A 21,634-nucleotide genomic window follows, 5' to 3' on the forward strand; every position below is an offset into this window, starting at 1 on the left:
TGGCAAAACAGATATTCTGAAAACAGCTTGACAGTTGCCTCGGGGCCAGGGGGGGGGCGGAGTTAAAAGGGAGAAAAGCCATAGAAAATAAAAATGCCTTTGTATCCTGGTGCTGATGGGTGGATAGCCTGGGGTGTCTGCAGTGTCCCCTGGGATACTTGCAGGAGATCTGAGGGCTGAGGAGTGGCGGGCAGGGGCCCTCTGCTCACGATCAACTGCTGGGCACATATTGAGTAGGTTGGCTTATCAGCCGCCCTGCACAGCCTGTGATGCACAGTGGCTTACTGTGTCCTGTGACCCTACCCAATGGGCTGATTTGTGGTACTAGTAGTGCCACATGGTGCTCCCTCCGGTGTGTGCTCTCGTTTTGTGTAGGTGTCCGTGCTCTGTTCACTGCAGGCAGAACTCAAGGACTTGGGCAGCCTTCTTTTTTGCTGCTGTTCCAGCACCTTTAGATGGAGAAGGTCTGTGTGCATGACAGACAGGAAGTGAAAGGGAGGGGTGGAAACGTACTTTGGAAGAGGCTTTTCCTTGGAAATCTCTCAGGTCTTCCTGCTTTTTTTGAGTGGGCTTTTCATGTTGCTTGAGAGTGACTTTCACACACACATGCAAAACAATTATTAGAGATGCAGTCTATGTCATTTTTAATATAAAATGTGAAAAATGTGCCAGTATATTTTGTTCATTCATACTTTATTATCCCTTTAACTTTTTTACTAGTTTAAGAACTCAATCATTTAACTGAAGTCTGGTATTTCTATAGGAAACATTTTGCCTTAAATGTTCCTAACTCTGCGCTGTATATTGTATGTCCTATTTACATTGTACTAACGGATCACTAGAGAAGAAATCTGCGAGGCAATAAATCTAACAGAAGTGATAGGGGGAAAAAGCTTCAGTTCATTGTAAACATCTATGATCATGCTAATGTAGACTTCTGAAAGCACTTAATCTGTCATTGAATTGGTAAGCCCTCTTCATTCACAAGCAATCCATTATTGTACACCAATGGAGATCACACCAAAACAGTGATATTTGGTGGCGGTGGTGTGAGCGATTCAAAGCAGAACTCCCTCAGGGTCAAGCAGCAGGTAGTTTTTCAGGCTTTGGGGCACTGGTAGACAGGGAATGAGGAAATGGCACCTGTCACCCAGTCTCCTCCTGATTGCACAGCGGCACAGATGTTGCAGGTGCCGGACTGTGTACGTCTGACGGAAGAAGGACTCATAGAAAGGTAGGTGCTTCTGAAAGAAAAAGGAAGGCCAATTACAAGGTATGAAAACCTGACAGGAGGTCAGGGGTTAGTTGTCAAGACAAGAGTAATGCTTCTGAATAGCATGAAGGTTCTTGAGCCTGGAATTCTCTGCAATTATCTTTATATAATGGTAGAATAAAGCCAGTCAGAATAAACCTCCTGACACATTCGGGGCCATCCTGTTTCTTGGGAGGTTTCTTGGCCCGGCTCCTCCTTTCAGCCAGCTCTAAAAATATAAAATAGGATGATGTTTGGATTTAATTTTTTTGAAGGCTAAGAGGCAAGGTCCAGCTCCTCAGCTCGAAGAAAGGCAGAAAGAAGGTTAATCACAAAATCTGGATTTGGGAATTGGACAGAATACTACCTGTTGAAGCAAGGGTGTCAGAATGCAGTCAATAGACTGGGCACAGTTGGCTGCAAATAGCCATCACAGCATTGTCACAGAGACTGACAATGAATTTTGGAATATATCAAATGGGAAACACCCTGCGGCATGGTCATGTTCTACACACACACACACACAGTCTCTTGCACAGAAGACGGGAATGACAGCATAGCACAGCAACGTGGTAGATTATATCTTAGTGACACAAATTGCAGTCATACAAGACATGGAGTTCCCCTTTTAAAGTATTGCTTTTGTTCGTGCACAGGCTAACAAGTGTGAACATACATCCATAGACACGCTCTTTGATTATGAAGAATGGTATGGGCTTTAGGATTTTGTATGTCTTGCTCAAGAGCTGGGAAGGTGCATTTGATCTGAGTGTTAACTTAAGTAACCCTTGAGCTCTCACTTTCCTTTGGAGAACAATCCTATATCCCAGAGGTTCTCTAGTTGCAGAAGCCCCGTGCATATCCTTGAGCTATGTCTCCACTAAGGATGGACAGATATGCTAATTTCATTATGGCTGACATTGCTGGCTTTTCAGTTTTCAACTTTTTAAAAATCATATGTCTATACAAAACTGAGATTTCTTTTAAAGTATCTGTGCAGAAACTTGCATTTTTGTGTGTGCACATATCTTTCCCAAGGTATAAATTTTTGTACGCATTTTTCAGATATGCACATTTTCTCAAGTAGTGCCCCATTAATGCAGATTTTGATGCACATTTTATCTTAATAAACTGCATCACTCAGCTTGTAAGCCTGGGTCAACTTCCCCAAGTTCTGGGTCTTTTCTCCAGAGCCCTATGAGACAATTGGTGCCAGTGAAAGATTTATTTTCCGCAGCTGATTTGACATGAAAAGGCGGTTTTCAGAGGGGGTTACAGCTAGGGAGGAAGGGTCAGCACTCCCCTCCTCACATGCAGCAACGCACTGCAGGAATCTCCCCTTACACCCTGTCTAGCTACTGTCAGGACAAAATGAGCGAGAGCTCTGCCATACTACGGCTGCTGAAAGCCTGACACTCTAAGAACAGATTTAGACTTGGGGTAGGATTCCTGATCTGCTCTGGAATCCATGTTGAAAGTCTTGCTCCTCACCCACACTTCGGCATGCCAATGTTTGCCTGTCCTGAAAGTTTTCCTTTTTGTGTTGCGTTAATCCATTCATCCCTATTGTTTTGCTCTCATGTGCCTTTCGCAAACTGTCTACATGATTCCCTATCCTCCTCCAAACTGAGTATCACAGGTTATAGGTTATAAAAGTGTCTTCTACAGGCTCCAGCTGTGTAGTCCCTTTGGGGCTGCCAACTTGCCACATGTAGTTCCTGTACGTCTGAATAAACTGTAAATGTTCTTTTGATTGTACACCCTCGGTGGACTCAGGTTTTTTCTTGTCGTAATTCAACCTGGAAAGAAATGTTTCCACTGTAGCCAATTAGTGTTTCTCCCTCTGCACTGGTGCTGTGGTGGCTTCTGGGAAGGCAGAGGGGCTTCTGATATGTGCTGTCAAAATGGCTTGCAGAGCCTGCCTGCCTGGCCTTTCTGCCAAATTCTTAACAGAACCACCCATTTGTGGGTCCCCTTCTCCAGAGAAGTTTGCCTGGCATCTCTACCTTTTCAGCACCAGGCAAAAGTGGTTCAGCTTTCCCTCGGACTGTAAATGCTGCGTTCTTTCAGCATGTGGTAATTTATTGGTTTGTTTTGTTGTTTTGATAAACTGCCCCATTTTTGTGTCATCATTTGCGCGTTGGTTTGTAAAGTGCCCTGAAGCATCACAGGATTACTTTACATTCATTGTTCGGCACGGCTTTGCGACTGAACAACAAATATAGAAAAAAAGAAAGGAAGTGAACACACATGCCCAGATTGGTGTGGGCAGGCTTGGGATCTCATGTGGGTTCTCATATGGTTTTCAATGCAACCCCCAGGTGTGGTAATGCAGAAAGGCTCAGAAAGGTAGACACAGAACTCTGGAACAAAGTGCCTCTGAGTTTATGTTCTGCTAAGACTTTGTTTTCAGGACCAGAACTGGAGTGTTGATTCACACAAAAAGCCACTTCTATCACCTGACCCCTGCCAACCATTCCTAATTTCAAGAAATTTGGGAGTGGGGGAGGTCTCTTGTTGCTACTGCTGTTATTCAATTAGGAATGTGAATTCTCCTTCCCTCCGCCCACCTTCACAAAACAGTGCAAGAAGTTACATGGTTCTAGTGGCACAAGCCTTGTAGCTCTTACCTGAAATTCTTCTTTTGGAATAACTTCCACCCACTTTTCAGAGATGGGCAAATGAGAATAAGAATTGGAAAGGATTTCAATGATCTCTGGCACTGAAGCACAAGATTTCAGCACCTAGTAAAAGAAGAATCATGATTTTACAAAGGGCTCTTCAATTTTGGCCCTCATCCAGAAGTGGAGGGACCATGCTGTTCATTTAGCACAATAATGGCAGTTGCCAAATGTTGCAAACTATTTTATCAGTATTTTAAAAATAATGTAGTTAAAAAAGGAAAGAGACAGTAAAAAAAATAAGTAAATATCATGCTAACAGTAATGATAATCACCCTTTGGGTCTCCCAGATATACATAGACTTGTTAGGGTGTTATCAAGCATATGGAGATAGAATGGAATTGGATGACATAATTCAGCAGGCACAGCTTAAATGGAAAGAAATCTCTAAGTGCACAACACAACCCTGACCAAGTTTGTTCTTCAATTAACAATCACAATGAAATGCCTTAGGCCATGTTCAGGATAGCACAAACCATTCTAATGCTCTTCAAATTCCCTCCTCATGTCTGTTGAGCATGAATCATGGTTGGCAACCAGGGGCAGGGAAGGCAGGATGTTGGAGGGGCAAGGAGAACATGAGGTTGGCTCCTGGTTTTCAATCCATGGTTTATAGGGACCTGGTGTTAAATCTGCACTGGGTGATAGGGGGCATCTTGGATACCATCCCTCCCTTTGTGAGCTCTTTATATAATGTATGTGATAGAGAAATTTGTGGAGTGGGACGAGGAGTAGGCCAAACCTGGGCCTGCGAAGGCTTCCTTAAAGTTCTGCACAGGCTGGTTTGCTCACACACTGGCTGGCATGTGCCCAGTGCTTCCACGTGAAGCACCTGCCGTGATCACACAGTGGACCAGTGGTTACTATTCCCAATGGCAGCATGGCACCTGCGGTATCAGATTCATTCTAATAAACAAGGATGATGGTAATAGTTCTCTTAGGTGCAGCAGCTGCTGGGGAACATGGGCAGGAGGGAGCTGTTGCACTCATGTCCTGCTTGTGGGTTTTCATGGGTGACTGTTGGCTGTGTAGAGCAACTTGCGGGACTAAATGGACCCTCGGTCTGATTCAGCTTTGCGCTGCTCATGCCTTTCATCACGTGCCATTGCAGCAGGTGCTTCACATGGAAGGGCTGCTCACACGCCAGCCAGGTACAATAAACACCCCTGGGTATTAAATACCCCCATTGTATTAAAAAAATCTAATTGGTTAGTGTGATGCAACTTGTCTTTGAGGAAGTCCTGTTGATTCCTTTCCAGCATGGGCTTGTCCCTCTGAATGCTTATTGATTCATTATTGTTGTTGTTGTTGTTGTTGTTATTATTATTAGAACATTTCTATGCCGCCCCTTGCCAAAGCCTCAGGGCGGCTTACAACACAATAAGATACACTACAATACAAAATAACAATATAAAATTAAAACTAATAATATAAAATAAAAAAATAAAAAATATAAACGATATAAAAGAAGTTATAAAAGAATAGAATAGAATAGAATAGAAGAAAAAAAGAAAAGAAAAGAAAAGAAAAGAAAAGAAAAGAAAAGAAAAGAAAAGAAGTCATCCTGGCCAGATGAATAAGTGAATATTGTTAACAATTAAAATGACGTTTAAATAAAAAGGTCTTCACCTGGCACCAAAAAACAAATAACGACGGCGCCAGGCGGACCTCTCTGGGGAGCACATTCCATAGATTGGGCGCCACCGCAGAAAAAGCCCTCCTCCGAGTACCTATCCTCCTAATTTCTTTCATGGAGGGTTCCCGGAGAAGGGCCTCTCCCGCAGATCTCAAGGGGCGGTTGGGCATATATGGATGTAAGCGCTCCTTCAGGTAACCAGTTCCCAAGCCATTTAGGGCTTTATAGGTCATAACCAACACCTTGAATTGGGCCTGGACTTCAATGGGAAGCCAGTGAAGCTGTCGGAGGACTGGAGTCATGTGAACATAACGCCCCGTCCCCGTCAGCAACCTGGCAGCTCTATTTTGAACCAACTGAAGTATCCGGACCGTCTTCAAGGGAAGCCCCACGTAAAGCGCGTTACAGAAGTCAAGGCGGGAAGTCACCAGCGCGTGTGTCACTGTCGCCAGGCAGTCGTACTCCAGGTAGGGGCGCAGCTGATTAATCAGCCGAAGCTGAAGGAAAGCGCTCCTCGCCACCGCTGTCACCTGAGCTTCCAATGAAAGCTCCGGGTCCAGGAGTACTCCTAAGCTGCGGACCTTGTCCCTAAGAGGGAGTACAACCCCATTCAGGGCCAGGTCAAATCCACCCTCTCCGAAGCCCAATCTGCCAACCAACAGGACCTCCGTCTTGTCTGGATTGAGCTTCAGTTTATTGGCTCTCATCCAACCCATAACCTTGGCCAAGCACCGGTTCAGCACAGCCACTGCCTCACCTGGATTAGTGGAAAATGAGAGGTAGAGCTGGGTATCATCAGCGTACTGATGATTCCGTAGCCCACACCTCCTGATGACCTCTCCCAGCGGTTTCATATAGATGTTAAACAGCAAAGGGGACAAAATGGAGCCCTGTGGTACTCCATGGCATAGCTGCCATGGCGCAGAGCCATAGTCCCCCAGCACCACCTTCTGGAATCGGCCGTTGAGATAGGAGCGGAACCACTGCAAAGCAGTGCCTCCGACTCCCAATCCCGCTAGCCTATCCAGAAGGATACCATGGTCGATGGTATCGAAAGCCGCCGAGAGGTCCAGAAGAACCAACAGGGACGCACTCCCCCTGTCCTTCTCCCTGCACAGGTCATCATACAGGGCGACCAAGGCAGATTCAGTACCGTACCCGGGTCTGAAGCCGGACTGAAATGGGTCCAGATAATCAGTTTCATCCAAGAGTGCTTGGAGTTGCCCCGCCACCACCCGCTCTAACACCTTGCCCAGAAACGGGATGTTGGCCACGGGTCTATAGATAGTGGACCATCTCTGGATCCAGTGACGCTTTCTTCAGGACCGGACGGACTACCGCCTCCTTTAAAGGGGCAGGCACCCGACCCTCCCTCAGAGAAGCGTTAACCACTTCCAAGATCCAGGTCTCAATCCCGTGCTTGGAATTATTTAATAACCAAGACGGGCAAGGGTCCAATAGGCAAGTGGTGGGACGTACTCGTCCAAGCACCTTGTCCACATCATCGGGCCGCAATAACTGAAATTCATCCAATAATTCTGGACCAAACGGCCACATTGGCGTCTCCCCAGAAACCTCTGATTCATTAGTGGAGTCCAGCTCGTGACAAATCTGAGTGATTTTCTCCCTGAAATGCCTGGCAAAGTCATCACAGCGGGCCTTTGAGGGTGGAACCGGATCTTCCTTGGGACCCGGGCGAACCAGGCCTTGCACCACTCGAAAAAGCTCTGCCGGACGGCATTGTGAGGAGGTAATGGAATCGGAAAAAAACTTCTTTTTCGCCGCCTTCACCGCCACAGCATAGGCTTGATAGTGGGCTTTCAAGTGTGTTCGGTCAGATTCATCCCGTGATTTCCTCCACCTATGCTCTAGCTGTCTCCCAACCTGCTTCATCGCTTGCAATTCAGGTGTATACCAAGGGGAAGAGGACAGCCCTGGTCATCTCCCTGTTCCACAGTTCGACCAAAGCCTCGACAGGAGCACCAGTCTTGTCAGCCGGAAACTCCCTCAGGGCCTTCAGGAATCCATCCGGATTCATCCGGCTCCGGGGGCGGACCCACACAATCGGATCCGCACCCTTACAGAGGGAGAGGTCACTCTCGAGCACAAACCTCACCAGGAAGTGATCTGACCATGACAGGGGAGTCAAACATAAATTTCTCACCCTCAGGTCACCCTCTTTCATAACATTCTCTACCTATTTACCCATAACAGATGTTAAGCCAATTAGCCTGTAATTTCCCAGATTCTCCATCCCTTGATCCATTTTTAACATTTGGTTTTATATTGGTCATGCTTCAGTCCTCTGGTTCAGATGTTGATCTTAGGTACCTTTTATATGTTTCTATAAGAAAGTCAGCAATTTGAGTTTTTCAAGTACTTTAGAATGAATACCATCTAGCCCTAGTGATTTATTATCTTTCAGTTTGTGTATAGGTTTGCACATTTTGCCTTCACTATTTTCCTCAGTTCTTCAAACTCCTTTCCTGAAAATATCAATTTAGGTGCAGGTAGCTGACTTTTCTCTTCTGCAGTGGATATAATGAATTCATTAAACTACTTCACTCCATATCCTTCTTTATTATGTCCTTAGTTCCACTCCCATAACTGGTTTCTTGCTTCTGATGTATCGAAAGAATTCCCTATTACTGCCTGTATTGTTGTTATGCTTTTCCATGTGCCTTTTTCATCTCTTACAATCATCTCTGTACAAACCTTTTGTTTTCCTCATTTGTATAAGGCTCCTGTTTTTTGAAGGATGCCTTTCTCTCTGTAATAGCTTCCTTAACTTCCTTCCTTACTTGTTGACAGTCCTGGTGACCTCTTAGGCTGGATGCTACCTTTCCTAGTCTGTGGTATGCATACTATCCAAGGTTATATTGTGGTTTTGAGTAATAACCAAATATTTTTGAAAGGATATTAGCTTCTTGGCTCTCCCTTTCAACTTCCTTTTTATGAGTTCCCTTACTTTAGAGAAGTTTCCTTTACTGAGGTTGGACCTCCTTGACAATCTTCTATTTAAATATAAATTAAATCTGATAGCACTGTGATTACTGCTTTCAATTGGTTCAACAATATTTACATCTTGTACTAGCTCCACCTAGGATTACATCCAGGATTGCCTCCCCTCTGCTCTGTTCCATGACCAGTGGTTCTAAGCTACAGTCTTTTAGGTCACCAAGAAATTTAAGCTCTTTGGCAAAACTGGAGCATAGAACCACAAAGCAATAGAACCACAGAATAGTAGAGTTGGAGGGAGCCAAGAAGGCTGCTGGGTCCAATCCCTACTAGTGCAGGAAACTAAATTACAGCATCCGACTGAGTGTCCTGTTGCTGCTTGAATGCCTCTAGTGTGGAAGTGCCTCCCTGTGCAATAAGTTCCAATGTTGTACTGCTCTGACAGTGAGGAAATTTTTCCTGGTAGCTAGCCAGCACCTAGTTTCCTGTATCTTAAGTCCATTATTTATTTATTTATTATTTATTTATTAAAACATTTCTATGCCACCCCTTGCCGAAGCCCTGCACTCTGGAATGGTTGAGAAGATATCTTGACCTTCCTCTCTGGGACAACCTTTCAGGTACTTGTAGAGTGCTATTATATCACCCCTTAGTCTTCTCTTCTCAAGGCCCCAAACTGGACACATTACTGCAGGTGAGCTCTGACTAGTGCTGCGTATAAGGGAGATTTGGAAATGATACTTCTATTCAGCCAGCCTAAAATAGCTTTTGCCCTTTTTGCAGCTAATCACATGGTTGGATCATATTCAGCTTATGACTGACAACAACTCCAAAGTCTTTCTCATGTACGGTATTGTTGGGCCAAGTATTTCCCATCTTGGAATGCATTTGGTTTATTTTTCCTAGGTGGAGGAACTGACATTTGTCCCTATTGAATTTCATTCTGTTGTTCTCAGCCCAGCAGTTTAACCTATCAAGATCATCCTGGATCCTTTCTCTGTCTTCCAGGGTATTGGCTATTCTACCCAGTTTTGGGTCATCTGCAAATTTAATCATATTTCCCTGTACTTCTGCATCTCTATCATCAATTAACATGCTGAAGAATACCAGGCCCAGGGCAGAACTCTGCAGCACCCCACTTGACACCTCTCTGCAGTTTGAGAACATGCCATTGAGTCTGATTCTGTAGCCAATTGTGGATCCACCTAACAGTTGTTCTACCTAGCTGGCATTTTGCTAGCTTGTTAATCAGGATGTCATGGGGCACTTTGTCAAAGCTTTGCTAAAGTCTAGATAGATTATGTGCACAGCATTCCCACAGTCCATTTGGGAGGTTATCCAGTCGAAAAATAAAATTTTGGCAGGATTTGTTTTTGAGAAATCCATATTAGCTTCTAGTAATCACTGCATAATTTTCAAGATGTTTGTAGACTGATTGCTTTATAATTTGCTCCAGAGTTTTCCCAGGGATTGATGTAAGACTGACTGGTCTGCAGTTCTCAGGTTCATCCTTTTTTCCTTTCTTGTAGATAGGGGCAATATTAGCCCTTCTCCAGTCATCTGGCACATCTCCTGTCTTCCATGAATTCTCAAGGATGATGCATAGTGGTTCTGAGAGTTCTTCTGCTAGCTCTTTTATGACTCTAGCGTGAGGATCATCAGGCCCTGGAGATCTGAAGTCATGTAGCTCAACTAGAAGATCCTTGAACATTTGTCTGTCAGTTTTGAGCTGCCATCCTGCATGTTCAGCTTGTACTACTTGCAGTACTTCTTTTGGGGGAAGACTGAGCCAAAGCAGGAGTTGAGTACTTCTGCCTTTTCTTTGTCTTCTGTTATCATTTTCCCATCCATGTTGAACTCCCTTCTCTTCCATCTGTCTTTTGTTTTGGATGTATTTGAAGAAGGCTTTCTTGTTGCTTTTAGCATTCCTTGCTAGCCTCAGTTTGTTCATCACTTTAGCCTTCCTGACGCCATCCCTACAACTCCATGCTACCTGTCTATATTCTTCCTTTGTAGTCTGGCCTTCCTTCTACCTCTTATACATGTCCTTTTTGTTTTCAGATAATCTGTTAGCTTTTTGTGAAGCCGCATGGGCTTCCTCTGTTGTCCACTACTCTTTTGCCTTGTTTGAATTGTTTGTGGTTGAGCTTTTTAATATCTTTTTTAAAAAAGATTTCCCACCCTTCTAGTACTCCTTTCCCCTTTAGAGTGGCTTGCCATAGGACTTATCAATGTTCTGAGTTTGTTAAAGTTGGCTTTCTTGAATTCCAGGGTACATGTTTGGTTACATTTGCTTCCATTAGAATCAAAAATTCAAATATGGCAGGGTCTCTTTCCTCCAGAGTTCCCATAGCTGCTACTTTGTCCACTGTGCCTTCCCTGTTGGTTAGTATCAAGCTGAGGAAAACCATACCTCTCAGTCCTTCTTCTACTTTCTGCTGGTGGAAGTTACCAGCCACGCATGTTAGGAGTTTCTTGGAGGGGCTGCGTTTGGCAGAATTTGTCTCCCAACAAATAGCAGGGAAATTGAAGCCCTCCATAGCAATAACATCATGCCTCCTTGAAATACTGGCAGTTTATTTATTTTTTTTGAAAATTTCATACTTATCTTTTCCTTGACTGGGTGGTCAGTAATAGAATCCAACTACTATGCTTCTTTTGTTCTTTGTTCTTTGTATATTGATCCTGTTACACTTGATGGGATTACTGGTCATGTCTTCCTGTATCTCAATGCAGAGATATGTATCTTTAACATAAAGTGCAACTCCACCTCCTTTTCTGTTCCTTTTGTTCTTCTTGAACAAGTTATATTCATCAGATTTTGAATTCCAGTCATGGGAAGCATCACACCAAGTTTCAGTTATACCTATCAGGTTGCATTTGTCCACTTGTATTAAGAGTTTAAGTTCATGTTGTTTGTTTCCCATACTCCGGGCATTATAGACACACAGAGGGCCATGTAAACTATACCCTGGCTTTCTTCCTCCATTTTTTGGGAGACTGCTGCTAGGCCCTGCTCCCTTCTCTGTTGTGATGCATAATCCTTTGGCAGTTGATGTTGTGCCTGGATGTACATCTCCCTCCCCTGTAGGGGAGTTTATCAGTTCAAAACCCTTGTGAAATCTTCTTCATGCTGTGGCCAAAATATCCTTTCCCTTCTTCATACAGTGCAACTTGTCACTCACCAGCAGTCAGTCTTCCAGGAAGTGTGGCCCGTGTTCCTAGAATTGAAATCTCTCATGTCAGCTCCAGTTCTTAACCAGGAATCCACACTGCTGCTTCTTTTCTGCTTCTACCAACTGGAAGGATTGAGAAGAACATGTCTGAGCTTCAAAGTTTTTTATTTTCTTCCCTAGAGTTTCAAAGTCTTGCACAATTTCCTCAGACTCCTCTTGGCAGTGTCATTACTTCCCAGAAGTACAAGAAGGAAGTGGTATGTCAGTAGGTTGTGTGTCAGAGGGTTATATGAGGCTTTGGAATGTGTGAGTTGTACCTTTGGTCTGTGCTCTAGGGAGGCAGTATACCTGGTGATTGCACAGTTCATCCTGACACGTGTGCTTTTCCATCCCACGCAACAGGGAGTCTCCCACAGCTAACCCTCTTCTCTTCCTGTTCTTGCAAGCCTTGGTATAATTTCCTTTCCTGATGGCTCTTTTGTCTCTTGTTCAGAGTGTCTCTAAGTGTCTTGTTTTCCTTTCATATCAGGCTGCTCTCCCATCTCTTTCTCAAGGAAGTGAAAGGGGTCTGAGAGTTCCATTGCTCCTTGTGCTGCATGTCTTCTGTGTTTAACGGCCACTCTTACCCGAGGAGTTTTGTCCTCCTCTTCCCTTCGCCCAAGGTAGTCTTCTTTATCTCAGGTTGCTGTTGCACTTCATCTTTTTTGGCATCTTGAGAGTGGGCACTTGCTGTTCCAGTGCTCTCAACTTTTTCTGTAGGATGTCAATTAGCTTCTACTTGTTTCACTTAGAGATTGTACTGACCTCATTTATACAGTCAATATGGGGGTAGTCGCTGTCACCCATTGCTGCAAGGCTTCTTTGCTTGGATGCTTCCCTGGTTTTGTTTTTCATCTCAAGATCATCCTCCATGTTCTGGTCAGGGAAATGATACTGTGCTCCTAGTATTACATTAGTTTTGGAGCCACATATTTTCACCCTCAATGCTTAGTGGATTGCAAAATAGTGGCAAGATTATTTTTCAAGCTACTGCACATCTTGTTTGATGTAAGCTTTAGAGAGTTTGGGAAAGGGACACAAGTTAAATGTTAGTTTTGTGCTAGATACAAAATTTTGGACCAACTTCACATGTGAAGAATCTCAGCCAAATAATATTGCTTCAGCAGGACAAATCTAGATTGTTGATAGTTCCTGGATTAGCTAATATTTATGTAGTTCAGGGATTCCCAAGCCATTAAAATGGTTATTATTGCAGTCCTTCAAGGTGTTGGACTGGAAGGGTTAATTCACTTATTTTCAACAATTAGTCACAGAGGGTAGGGAGCAAGAATATGAGCATCCAGCATTATGCAAGTCTGTTTGAACTGATCTTTCCAGTAGGGATGCTGCACATGCTGGAGATGGACAAAATACCCATTAGTGCAAGTTTGGTGCTTTTTGGCATTTGCCTGAAATCTTCTCATAAGCAGCAAGGACTCACTGGTCCTTTTGAAAATGGTGCAAACAAGTTTAATTCCAACATAAAATATTTCATCTTGATATTCTGCCTAAAGTTAATTAATTTTCTAGTGAAAAGTTTTAAACTCAGAAAAAGATTTTTGGTCCAGATCTTTGTATTGCTCTAGTTATTAACACGCAGAAGTCTGAACAGCTGTGCCTCAGTCCCCCACACCCACTTTGTGCACCTTCCCCAGCAGTGTGGGAGCCATTCCCTCCAAGTGCGACAACACCGTAGCCTGGCATGCCTGTTAATCTTGGAACTGCATGGGCTGGGGTGACAGGTGGATCTTCCTCCGTTAGATCCTGGGAGGAAGAGTGCTGGGCTGGGAAAGACCCCCTCAGCTGGCCTTTACAGTGGGCCAACATTTACACTCAAAGATGTGGGACTGTTCTGGGGAAGCAGCTCTTGGTGCTTGTCTTCCTTGCTCTATGGACAAGTTCACAGGTCACTGTGAGGCAGGCCAAGCTGCCGGTGACATTCCCAAGAGACAGACAGTCAGTGCATCAGTGAAGCAAACCCTCTCCCTCGCCCTCTCGCTCACCCCCTCCCTCACCCTCTTCCCACAGGCATTCCCCGGGACATCTCTGGGGCACCAGGGGTTCTCGTGCTGCCACCACTGGTCGGTGGGGGTGGGGAGGGGGAGCAGGGATCACTGGCAGCCCTCACTGTGGCTTGCCAGCAGACCTCCCAAGCCACAGTGAGAGCTGCTGGAGCTTTCCCTGAGATCAGGGCCATGCTGTCCTGCCATGCTCCTCTCGTCTGCTGTGGCAGCTGCTCAGTGGTGTCACCAGATGGGCTGGGACCAGGGCTGCTCTGCTTGGCCTCCGGACACAGAAGACCCCCATTCGGTACCAGCCCAAGCAGTGTGGTGGCGATGCCGGATGGCAAGAGGTGCACGCTCTGATGACCTTCCCAGTGCTGCCTGTGCTGAGGGGTGGCTGCTGCAGATGCAGACATGCACAGTTGGATCAGTTGACTCATAAGTCAGCTGAAGTGATCATCTTCCCTCCTCATGCACAGACTGAGGGAGAGGGAGAGGGGAAAAACTATGAGGTGACAGGAGAGTGTTCTACCGGTACCTTAAAGGCTGTCACAAAGAAGAAGGGAAAGACTTCCTCTCGTCCAGCCCAGTTTGTAGGACAAGGAACAATGAACTGAACACCAGGTGCAGGCTAGACACAAGGAAGAACTTCCTCACTGTCAAAGCCGTACGGCAGCAGAACCAGCTGCCCAGAGAGGTTGTGTGCTCTTCCCCACTAGAGGCATTCAAGAAGAAAATAAACTGTTATATGAATAGGGTGGTGTAACGGGCATCTCTGAATGCATCTAGTCAACACACAAGGATAGATGTTCAAGAAGCCGCCTTCTAATGAGACAGACCACCTGTCCATCCAGCCCAAGAGTGGTGAGAGTGGGTCTCTGAGAAACTCAGTGGGCTGATGCTTCCTCTGCTGGAAGTCTGTAAGTGGAGGTGGGGACTCTCTCGTCTGGGGCACAGGAAGTTTGTGCGCATGCACATGCATGCGTGTGTGTGTGAATAACCAAGAAGAGAAGGATATAGTCCTGAGCAGGATTACCTTGACAAAGGCTGTAGGCCATATTTTCTGAGAGCCATGGTTTAGCAAGGTCTGCACTGTGAGGTACGGTCTCATCTCCTGCTTAAAAGCAGCAGCCTGTAGGATGGAGGACATTGGATATGCCCCATTGTAATCTATTGCATTGACATCCGCTTTCCACTGCAACAGGAGCTGGACCAAGCCATGGTGAGCATTCCTGGAGGCTTTGTGAAGTGGGGTCTTGACTTCTTCATCCACAGTGTTTACTTCTGCCCCATATGTAAGCAGCAGCTTGCATACTTGCAAATATCTCTCTTGGTCCTCTACTTTCTTTGCTTCTCCACAAGCTACACTGAGTGCTGTTTCTTCCAGGCTGTTCTTCTTGTCCACAGTGGCACCATACCTCAAATACAGATGCACATGCTCATAAAGGCCATGCTTAGCTGCTAAGTGGATAGGTGTGTCTTGGCTCTCTTCACTTGGCAGGTTCACCAGGGCACCAAATCTCACCAAAGCTTTGGCACACCTGTGAAGCAAGAATATTTTCACTAGGTAGCTGCAAGAATAAGGAGCTGAACAAATGTAATGCACTACTGCATTTATCAGTGTATATATGCAAGGCCTCTTCCACAAGCAGAAGGGAATTTATTTTCCCAGCTTAGCACAAGGTAAAAAAGAGAACTGAAATCCAGCGCAAGTTACTGCACACTAGTTGTTCATAGTGTCACACAACTCTTAAGATGTTTGCTTGCACTAAGTTCATGTTGCACCAAATCTTCTACTAGCTCTTGTGCCACTGCTTACAGGACAGTACCACCATCAGAATTTTTTCTGCTCACATATGTCTGGATACAATGTCTTGCATTTTTCATTCTCATGCGATATAGTTTTATGGATATAATACTGTTAGCAAGGGTGGGGAAGGAAGACAGTGAGTGGGTACCCATGACACTACGCGTCAGTGACGCTCGGCCTAACCTAACAAGGATAAAACGGAGAAGAGGTCAAGGAGGATCATGCAAGTGCTCTGGTTTCCCTGGAGGAAGGAAAGTGGGATATAAATGTAACCCCTGGAAAAGTTCTGGAGCAAATTATTAAAAAATTCACCTGCAAGCATCCTGAAGAAAATGCAGTGATTAATAGAAGCCAGCATGGATTTATCAAAACTAAATCCTATCAGACTAATTTAATCTCATTCTTTGACTGGGTAACCTCCCAAATGGACAAAGGGAATACTGTGGACATAATCTACCTGAGGGATCTTCAAACTTTTTAAACAGGGGGTCAGTTCACTGTCCCTCAGACTGTTGGGGGACCAGACTATAGTTTGAAAAAAATATGAACGAATTCCTATGGACACTGCATATTAAAAATTAATTAAAATTAAAATAAATTTTAAAATGAATTAAAATGAATTAATATTAATTAAAATAAATTAAATTTTAAAAAATAATTAAAAAATGTTTGCTCCACTGGCTTGGGCTCAGCAGAAGCCCAAGATGAGGTGGGGAAGAGCATGTCCATATTCAAGGAAAGTAGCTACAGTGTCTGCAATTGTGCTGGGGGTGGGGGGAGAGATGGGTGCGATCATGCTTGGGGGTGAAGACAGATGTGATTGCGCTCGGGCAAGGAAGGCAGGAGCCATTGCAACCATCTCCCCACCCTGAGCACGACCACAATCGCGCCCGTCTTCCCTGCATGAGTGCAACCGCAATCGCGGCCATCCCCCCCCCCCCCACCAACATGATAGTGCAGGGAAGGCGGGCGCGACCACAGCAATCTTCCCCCACCAGCACAATCCCATTCATCTCCCCACTGAGTACACCTGCACCAGCTCAGAGCTTTTGGACTTGCTCAGAGATCGTTGTCCAAAAGCTCTGAGGCGGACCAGATAAATCAGCAAGGCGGGTCAGATCCAGCCTGCGGGCCATAGTTTGAGGACCCATGATCTACCTAGATTTTAGCAAAGCTTTCAACATAGTGCCACACGACATTCTGATAAGCAAATTAGCAATAACTGAACTAGATGGAAAAACTATTAGGTGGATCCAAAATTGGCTGCTAAATCGGTCACAAAGAATGCCCATCAATGGCACCTTCTCAAATTGGGTGGAGGTAACTAGCAGGGTGCCACAGGGTTCAGTCTGGCCCCAGGGCTCTTCAACATCTTTATTAATGATTTAGATGAGGAAGTACAAGGACAGATAATCAGATTTGCAGATGATACAAAACTGGGTGGAATAGCAAACACCCTAGAAGACAGAATGAAGATCCAGGGTGATCTTGATAAATTTGAACACTGGGCTCAAAGTAACAGAATGAGAGTCAATAAGGACAAGTGCCAAGTCCTCCACCTAGGAAAAAGAAACCAAATGCATTGATACAAGATGGGGAATACGTGGCTCATCTGAACTGAAAAAGATCTTGGAGTAATTGTGGACAATAAGCTAAACATGAGCAACAATGCCATGCAGCTACCAAAAGGGCAAATGCTATTTTGGGATGCATTAATAGAAGTATTACTTCCAAATCACGAGAAGTAGTAGTTCCCCTATACTCCTCACTAGTCAGACTTCACCTGGAATACTGTGTCCAGTTCTGGAGACATTCAGAAAGAAACTGGACAGCCATCTGAGTGGGATGGTGTAACGTGATGTCCTGCAACAGCAGGGGGTTGGACTTGATGGCCTTCATGGCCCCTTCCAACTCTTCTATTCTATTATTCTAATTAATAAATAGAATAAATGATGATACGATTATGTATTACAAATTTTGGACAGTGTAGTATAGTCAATTTTAGGACAACAGAGAGATCAGGCATGTCAAAGAGGCCTATCTGAACCAAAGCCTGCCTTGGCACGTAAAAGTAGAAAAGTTGTCTCAAGTCAAAAGGTCTTTTTGGCTTAGAAATGCTAGTATACAAGGTCACACTGAAACTGGTGTAAGAGGAATTAGGCAGGAAGTGGCTGCAGGGTTTGTTCCAAGAGGAAAGACTTAGGCTCTAAAAACTGCAGGAAACAAATAAAGAAATCTGTGGCATTTCCAGAGTAGGAAACACTATATCACTTCATCACTCACAAGAGGAGTGGTTATAAAAATAGTGGTAAAGGTTTCCCCTTGACGTTAAGTCCAGTCATGCCTGACTCTAGGGGGCAGTGCTCATCTCTGTTTCCTAGCTGAGGGAGCCAGCGTTTGTCCGCAGACAGTCTCCGTGGTCATGTGGCCGGCATGACTAAACACCGAAGTGCATGGAACACTGTTACCTGCCCACCGAAGTGGTACCTTTTTATCTACTTGCATTTGCATGCTTTCGAACTGCAAGGTTGGCAGGAGCTGGGACAGACTACGGGAGCTCACCCCGTTGTGCAGATTCGAACCAGTGACCTTTCGATCTACCAGCCCAGCAGCACAGCGGTTTAAACCATGGCGCCACCTGCAGTCCCTAAAAATAGTGGAACCATCATCAAACGGCCAGTCAGGTAGCTTTAAATATTAAGGTTGTCATATACACTAATGAGTGTGAATTTTAGAATATATGGAAAAGATAGAGGGTGTAAAACCCAACCTCACATTAACTCCTGTAATCAAGATGAACAATGCTTTGCACAGCCCCAGAGTAGACATTTGCTGGCCAATAATGGCATCTTTTTCCTGTCGGTGTATTGAGGGCATAGGTTGTGCTTATCAGCGTACAGTAGTCTTCCTTAATTATAAAAAACTAACTGCACTCCTGCTCTCTGGTTGCTATTAGTGGTTCAGTATTTTCTAAAGTTAAAGACAAGCCATAGTCTGGAACTTTTAGTTACACGTAACAGAGAGGCAGTAGGAACTTGCAAAAACCCCAGGAAAGCTTCTGGATTGGGCAAGAGTATCCTGAACACTTTTAAATGGCTGACATATGGAGCAAAGCACTGTTAGAAAGGCCCTTGATCTCATTTGAGCAGGTGGTAAATCTAAATTACTCCATATATCCTACTTTTCCTACCTTAGAATTCAGGGAGGCACAAAACACCTCGCACCTTTTTGCTTGGAAATGCCTGTTTCACTGTTGCTGCTGCTGGTGCTGGACATGGGGGTGCTTTGTTGTCATTGCCGCGCCACTGGAAGCAGGAGTGCAGCCCATGTAGGGAGAGGACTTCGAGGGCTGGACCCACCGACTGCCTGATGTTGCCTAACCTTATGCTACATACCTTTAAATACTGATTTATTTATTTTTGAAAAAGGAGTCAGCAATAACCTTCTCTTCTCTTCTCTTCTCTTCTCTTCTCTTCTCTTCTCTTCTCTTCTCTGGCAGAACTGGATCAAATGTGCAGGAATACTTGCATCCTTCACAAAGTTAACTATCAATGAGAAATGAACTGATACAAATATAGTTGAATTAATTTACAAAGGACGAGGAATACTGCTTGAACCTTTATGTGAGCCCCTAACATAAGAGGAACATTTTGAAGCTTGGCAAAACGGATGAAATTTAAATGTAACTTTCTGCAAAACTGTATGCATTGACTTTGCACAAAATCATTTTTCTTCTGTATGACTGTAAGTAAAAAGGCATTTACTATGCAGGTAGGAGTCAGGCAGTCCAGTATATCTGAGCCAGGGAACTGTTGCTGTGGAAGTAGAGGATTGGTTTGCATGGTCCGCTAACAGCGACAAACCAGTCTGCAAGGAGGGCTTTGCAGGGTAGTGCACCCAGGCTCTGCTGCCGGTTGTGTACTCACTGCAGAAGTGCTTCCCACTAGCCCTGTATTGCTGCACTGGCAACTGCAGCATCGTCAGAGTGCTGTGCATATCAGCTACATGCTTAATACGTGATGGCCGCCAATACGAATGACTCTAAAGGGGGCTTAGAGGGAGGACGCAGCACTCAGATTCATGGAGAATAAGGCTACCGGTGGCTGCAAGCGGCCGTTCCAGAGGAGGCGTGTCCCTGCACACGGGAGCACGAGCAGAAAGGTGCTGCTGCACTCAGGTCCCGGGCTGGGCTGGCCACTGCGGCAGCTGGTTGGCCACTGTGTGGCCAGAATGCCGGGTGGGCCGGGCGCTTGAGCTCTTCTTATGTTCACATCTTCGGTGACTCTTGGGTCGGTGCATAATTAGCATCTCGGAAGGAAACCTGTCTACAATGTGCTCCCAATTTAAGAAGTGGGGTGTCATTATTTCTACAAGTTGCCGACATGGCTGATGAACTAGCAGTGCACAGCGGTAGCGACACATTCTCCCAAATACTGAGAGAGATGGAGGTTTTATTATGAACTCCTCATTAGTAAACACACGTAAGGGAAAGGACATTTCACTCATTTCAGATGAATTTACATCTGAGCACATATACAGAGGATTTGAAGCTTTTTTGGAGACAGTGGAAGCTGACAAAGCTTAGAGGGGCACTTTCTGTCTTCACAATATTACTTTACATTCTCTGCTTAAAATACCTTCTGACAAACAGAAGAGGCTTAGACAGTCCACAGCTATGTTTTTAGTGGCAGTAAATTAATGTGATAAGCTAGTCTAAATGAATCACAATGACTGCTGCTTTGCTATGAGATGTTGACAATGCAGCTGATGAAATGCTTGACACAGTCACCGAGCAAGGTCAAATACGACTCTAGCAGATTGAAAGAGAGCCGGCAACAAAGCAGGCCAGGGAGCCTGGCTGCCTGGCTTCACCCAAAGATCTGTATGGACTGGGCAGGACACCATGGCTGAGGAATAGGGTTCATTGCACCCCCCAAATTAATGGGTTTCTGCTTGCATCCTTGCGGAATTACAGTCAATTGAAGTTGTGCAACTGCTGAGGCTTGAAGCCTTGGCTGGGGTGATGTCCAGGGTAGGTGCCCACTGCCTCTTTGGTTACCCGCAGCTGGTACCCACCCTGGACAAAGGGGACAAACCTCTTTTACTCCCTACCTCGAGAAGGATGGAGGGATGGTGTCATCACTGGAGGAGGAAGGAAAGGACTGCTCTGCCAAAGGAGCAGTCTGCCCTTGCACAGACGTTTAGCCTTTAGTGCTTGGTGAAAGTTGAGGGCACGGACTGTGTGGCAGCTCTGTAGATTTCTTGCAGGGGGATTCTTGCTAGAAGGAATGTAGATGTGGCCATTGCTCAGGTGGAGTGAGTCTGGCTATCTCATAAACCAGAGAAATGGTGCTCGTGACCCATCCTGGCAGTCCCTGAGTGTGATTGGGTCCCTTTGTTCTGTCCACCATAGCAGATGAAGACTCTTGGTTTGTGGCAGAAGGATTCAGTTGGAATGGTAGAAGGCAAAGGCCCTTTGGATATCCAGTGAGTGCAGGGTGGACTCCATTGAGTTGGCAGGTGGGGCGAAGAATGCTTGGTGGGTGATGTCCTGGTTGAGGTGGAATGCTGAAACAACCTTGAGGAGGAAAGCTGACTCTGGATGAAGTACTGCCTTGTCTTGGTGGAAGGTGAGGTAGGTGCACAGCTCACTGGCATGCCTGGCTGATATGATGGCCACCAGGCAGGCAACCTTCCAAGAAAGGACACTGAGGTTGACTAAGGCCAGTGATCTGAGGGTTTTCTTAGTGCATGTAGCATGACTGAGGGGCTCCATGATGATGAGCAGGGGCAGATGGTGGGGTAGGTTTTGGAGGAAGGTTTTTGTCTCTCAGGAGCTCATGGGACAGAAGCTGTGAAAAGTCTGTAAACCCTCGTACTGGTGGGTGGAGGGATGAGATCACTGCCAGGCATACCTGGATGGAGAAAGGTTTCAGCCCCTTGTGGAACAGTGTCTGTGAGGAGTGGAGAATGTGCTCAATAGTGAGGTCAAAGTTCTCTTGATATGTGAAGGTGGTAAAGGTGTTCCATTTGGTCAGGTAGGATCTTCTCATGGATGGTTTGAGGCTGCATTGAGGA

At 45.3% G+C, this 21,634-nt stretch overlaps 1 protein-coding gene across 1 annotated transcript in view; it reads right to left on the minus strand.

Annotated features, from left to right (window-relative positions):
- Window positions 1-1,058: 1,058 nt before the first annotated feature.
- Window positions 1,059-21,634, minus strand: part of ASB18 (ankyrin repeat and SOCS box containing 18) — a 38,282-nt gene continuing 17,706 nt past the window's right edge. Inside the window, exons 3-5 of the mRNA XM_044432118.1 lie at window positions 14,783-15,287; window positions 3,883-3,996; window positions 1,059-1,244 (exon numbers count right to left, since the gene is read on the minus strand). Of these exons, the coding sequence (XP_044288053.1) occupies window positions 1,059-1,244; window positions 3,883-3,996; window positions 14,783-15,287 (805 nt within the window). The remainder of the gene's footprint in view (window positions 1,245-3,882; window positions 3,997-14,782; window positions 15,288-21,634) is intronic.

Source organism: Varanus komodoensis, unplaced genomic scaffold, assembly GCF_004798865.1.
Source record: "Varanus komodoensis strain SLA01 unplaced genomic scaffold, ASM479886v1 scaffold23, whole genome shotgun sequence".
Classification (NCBI taxonomy): domain Eukaryota; kingdom Metazoa; phylum Chordata; class Lepidosauria; order Squamata; family Varanidae; genus Varanus; species Varanus komodoensis.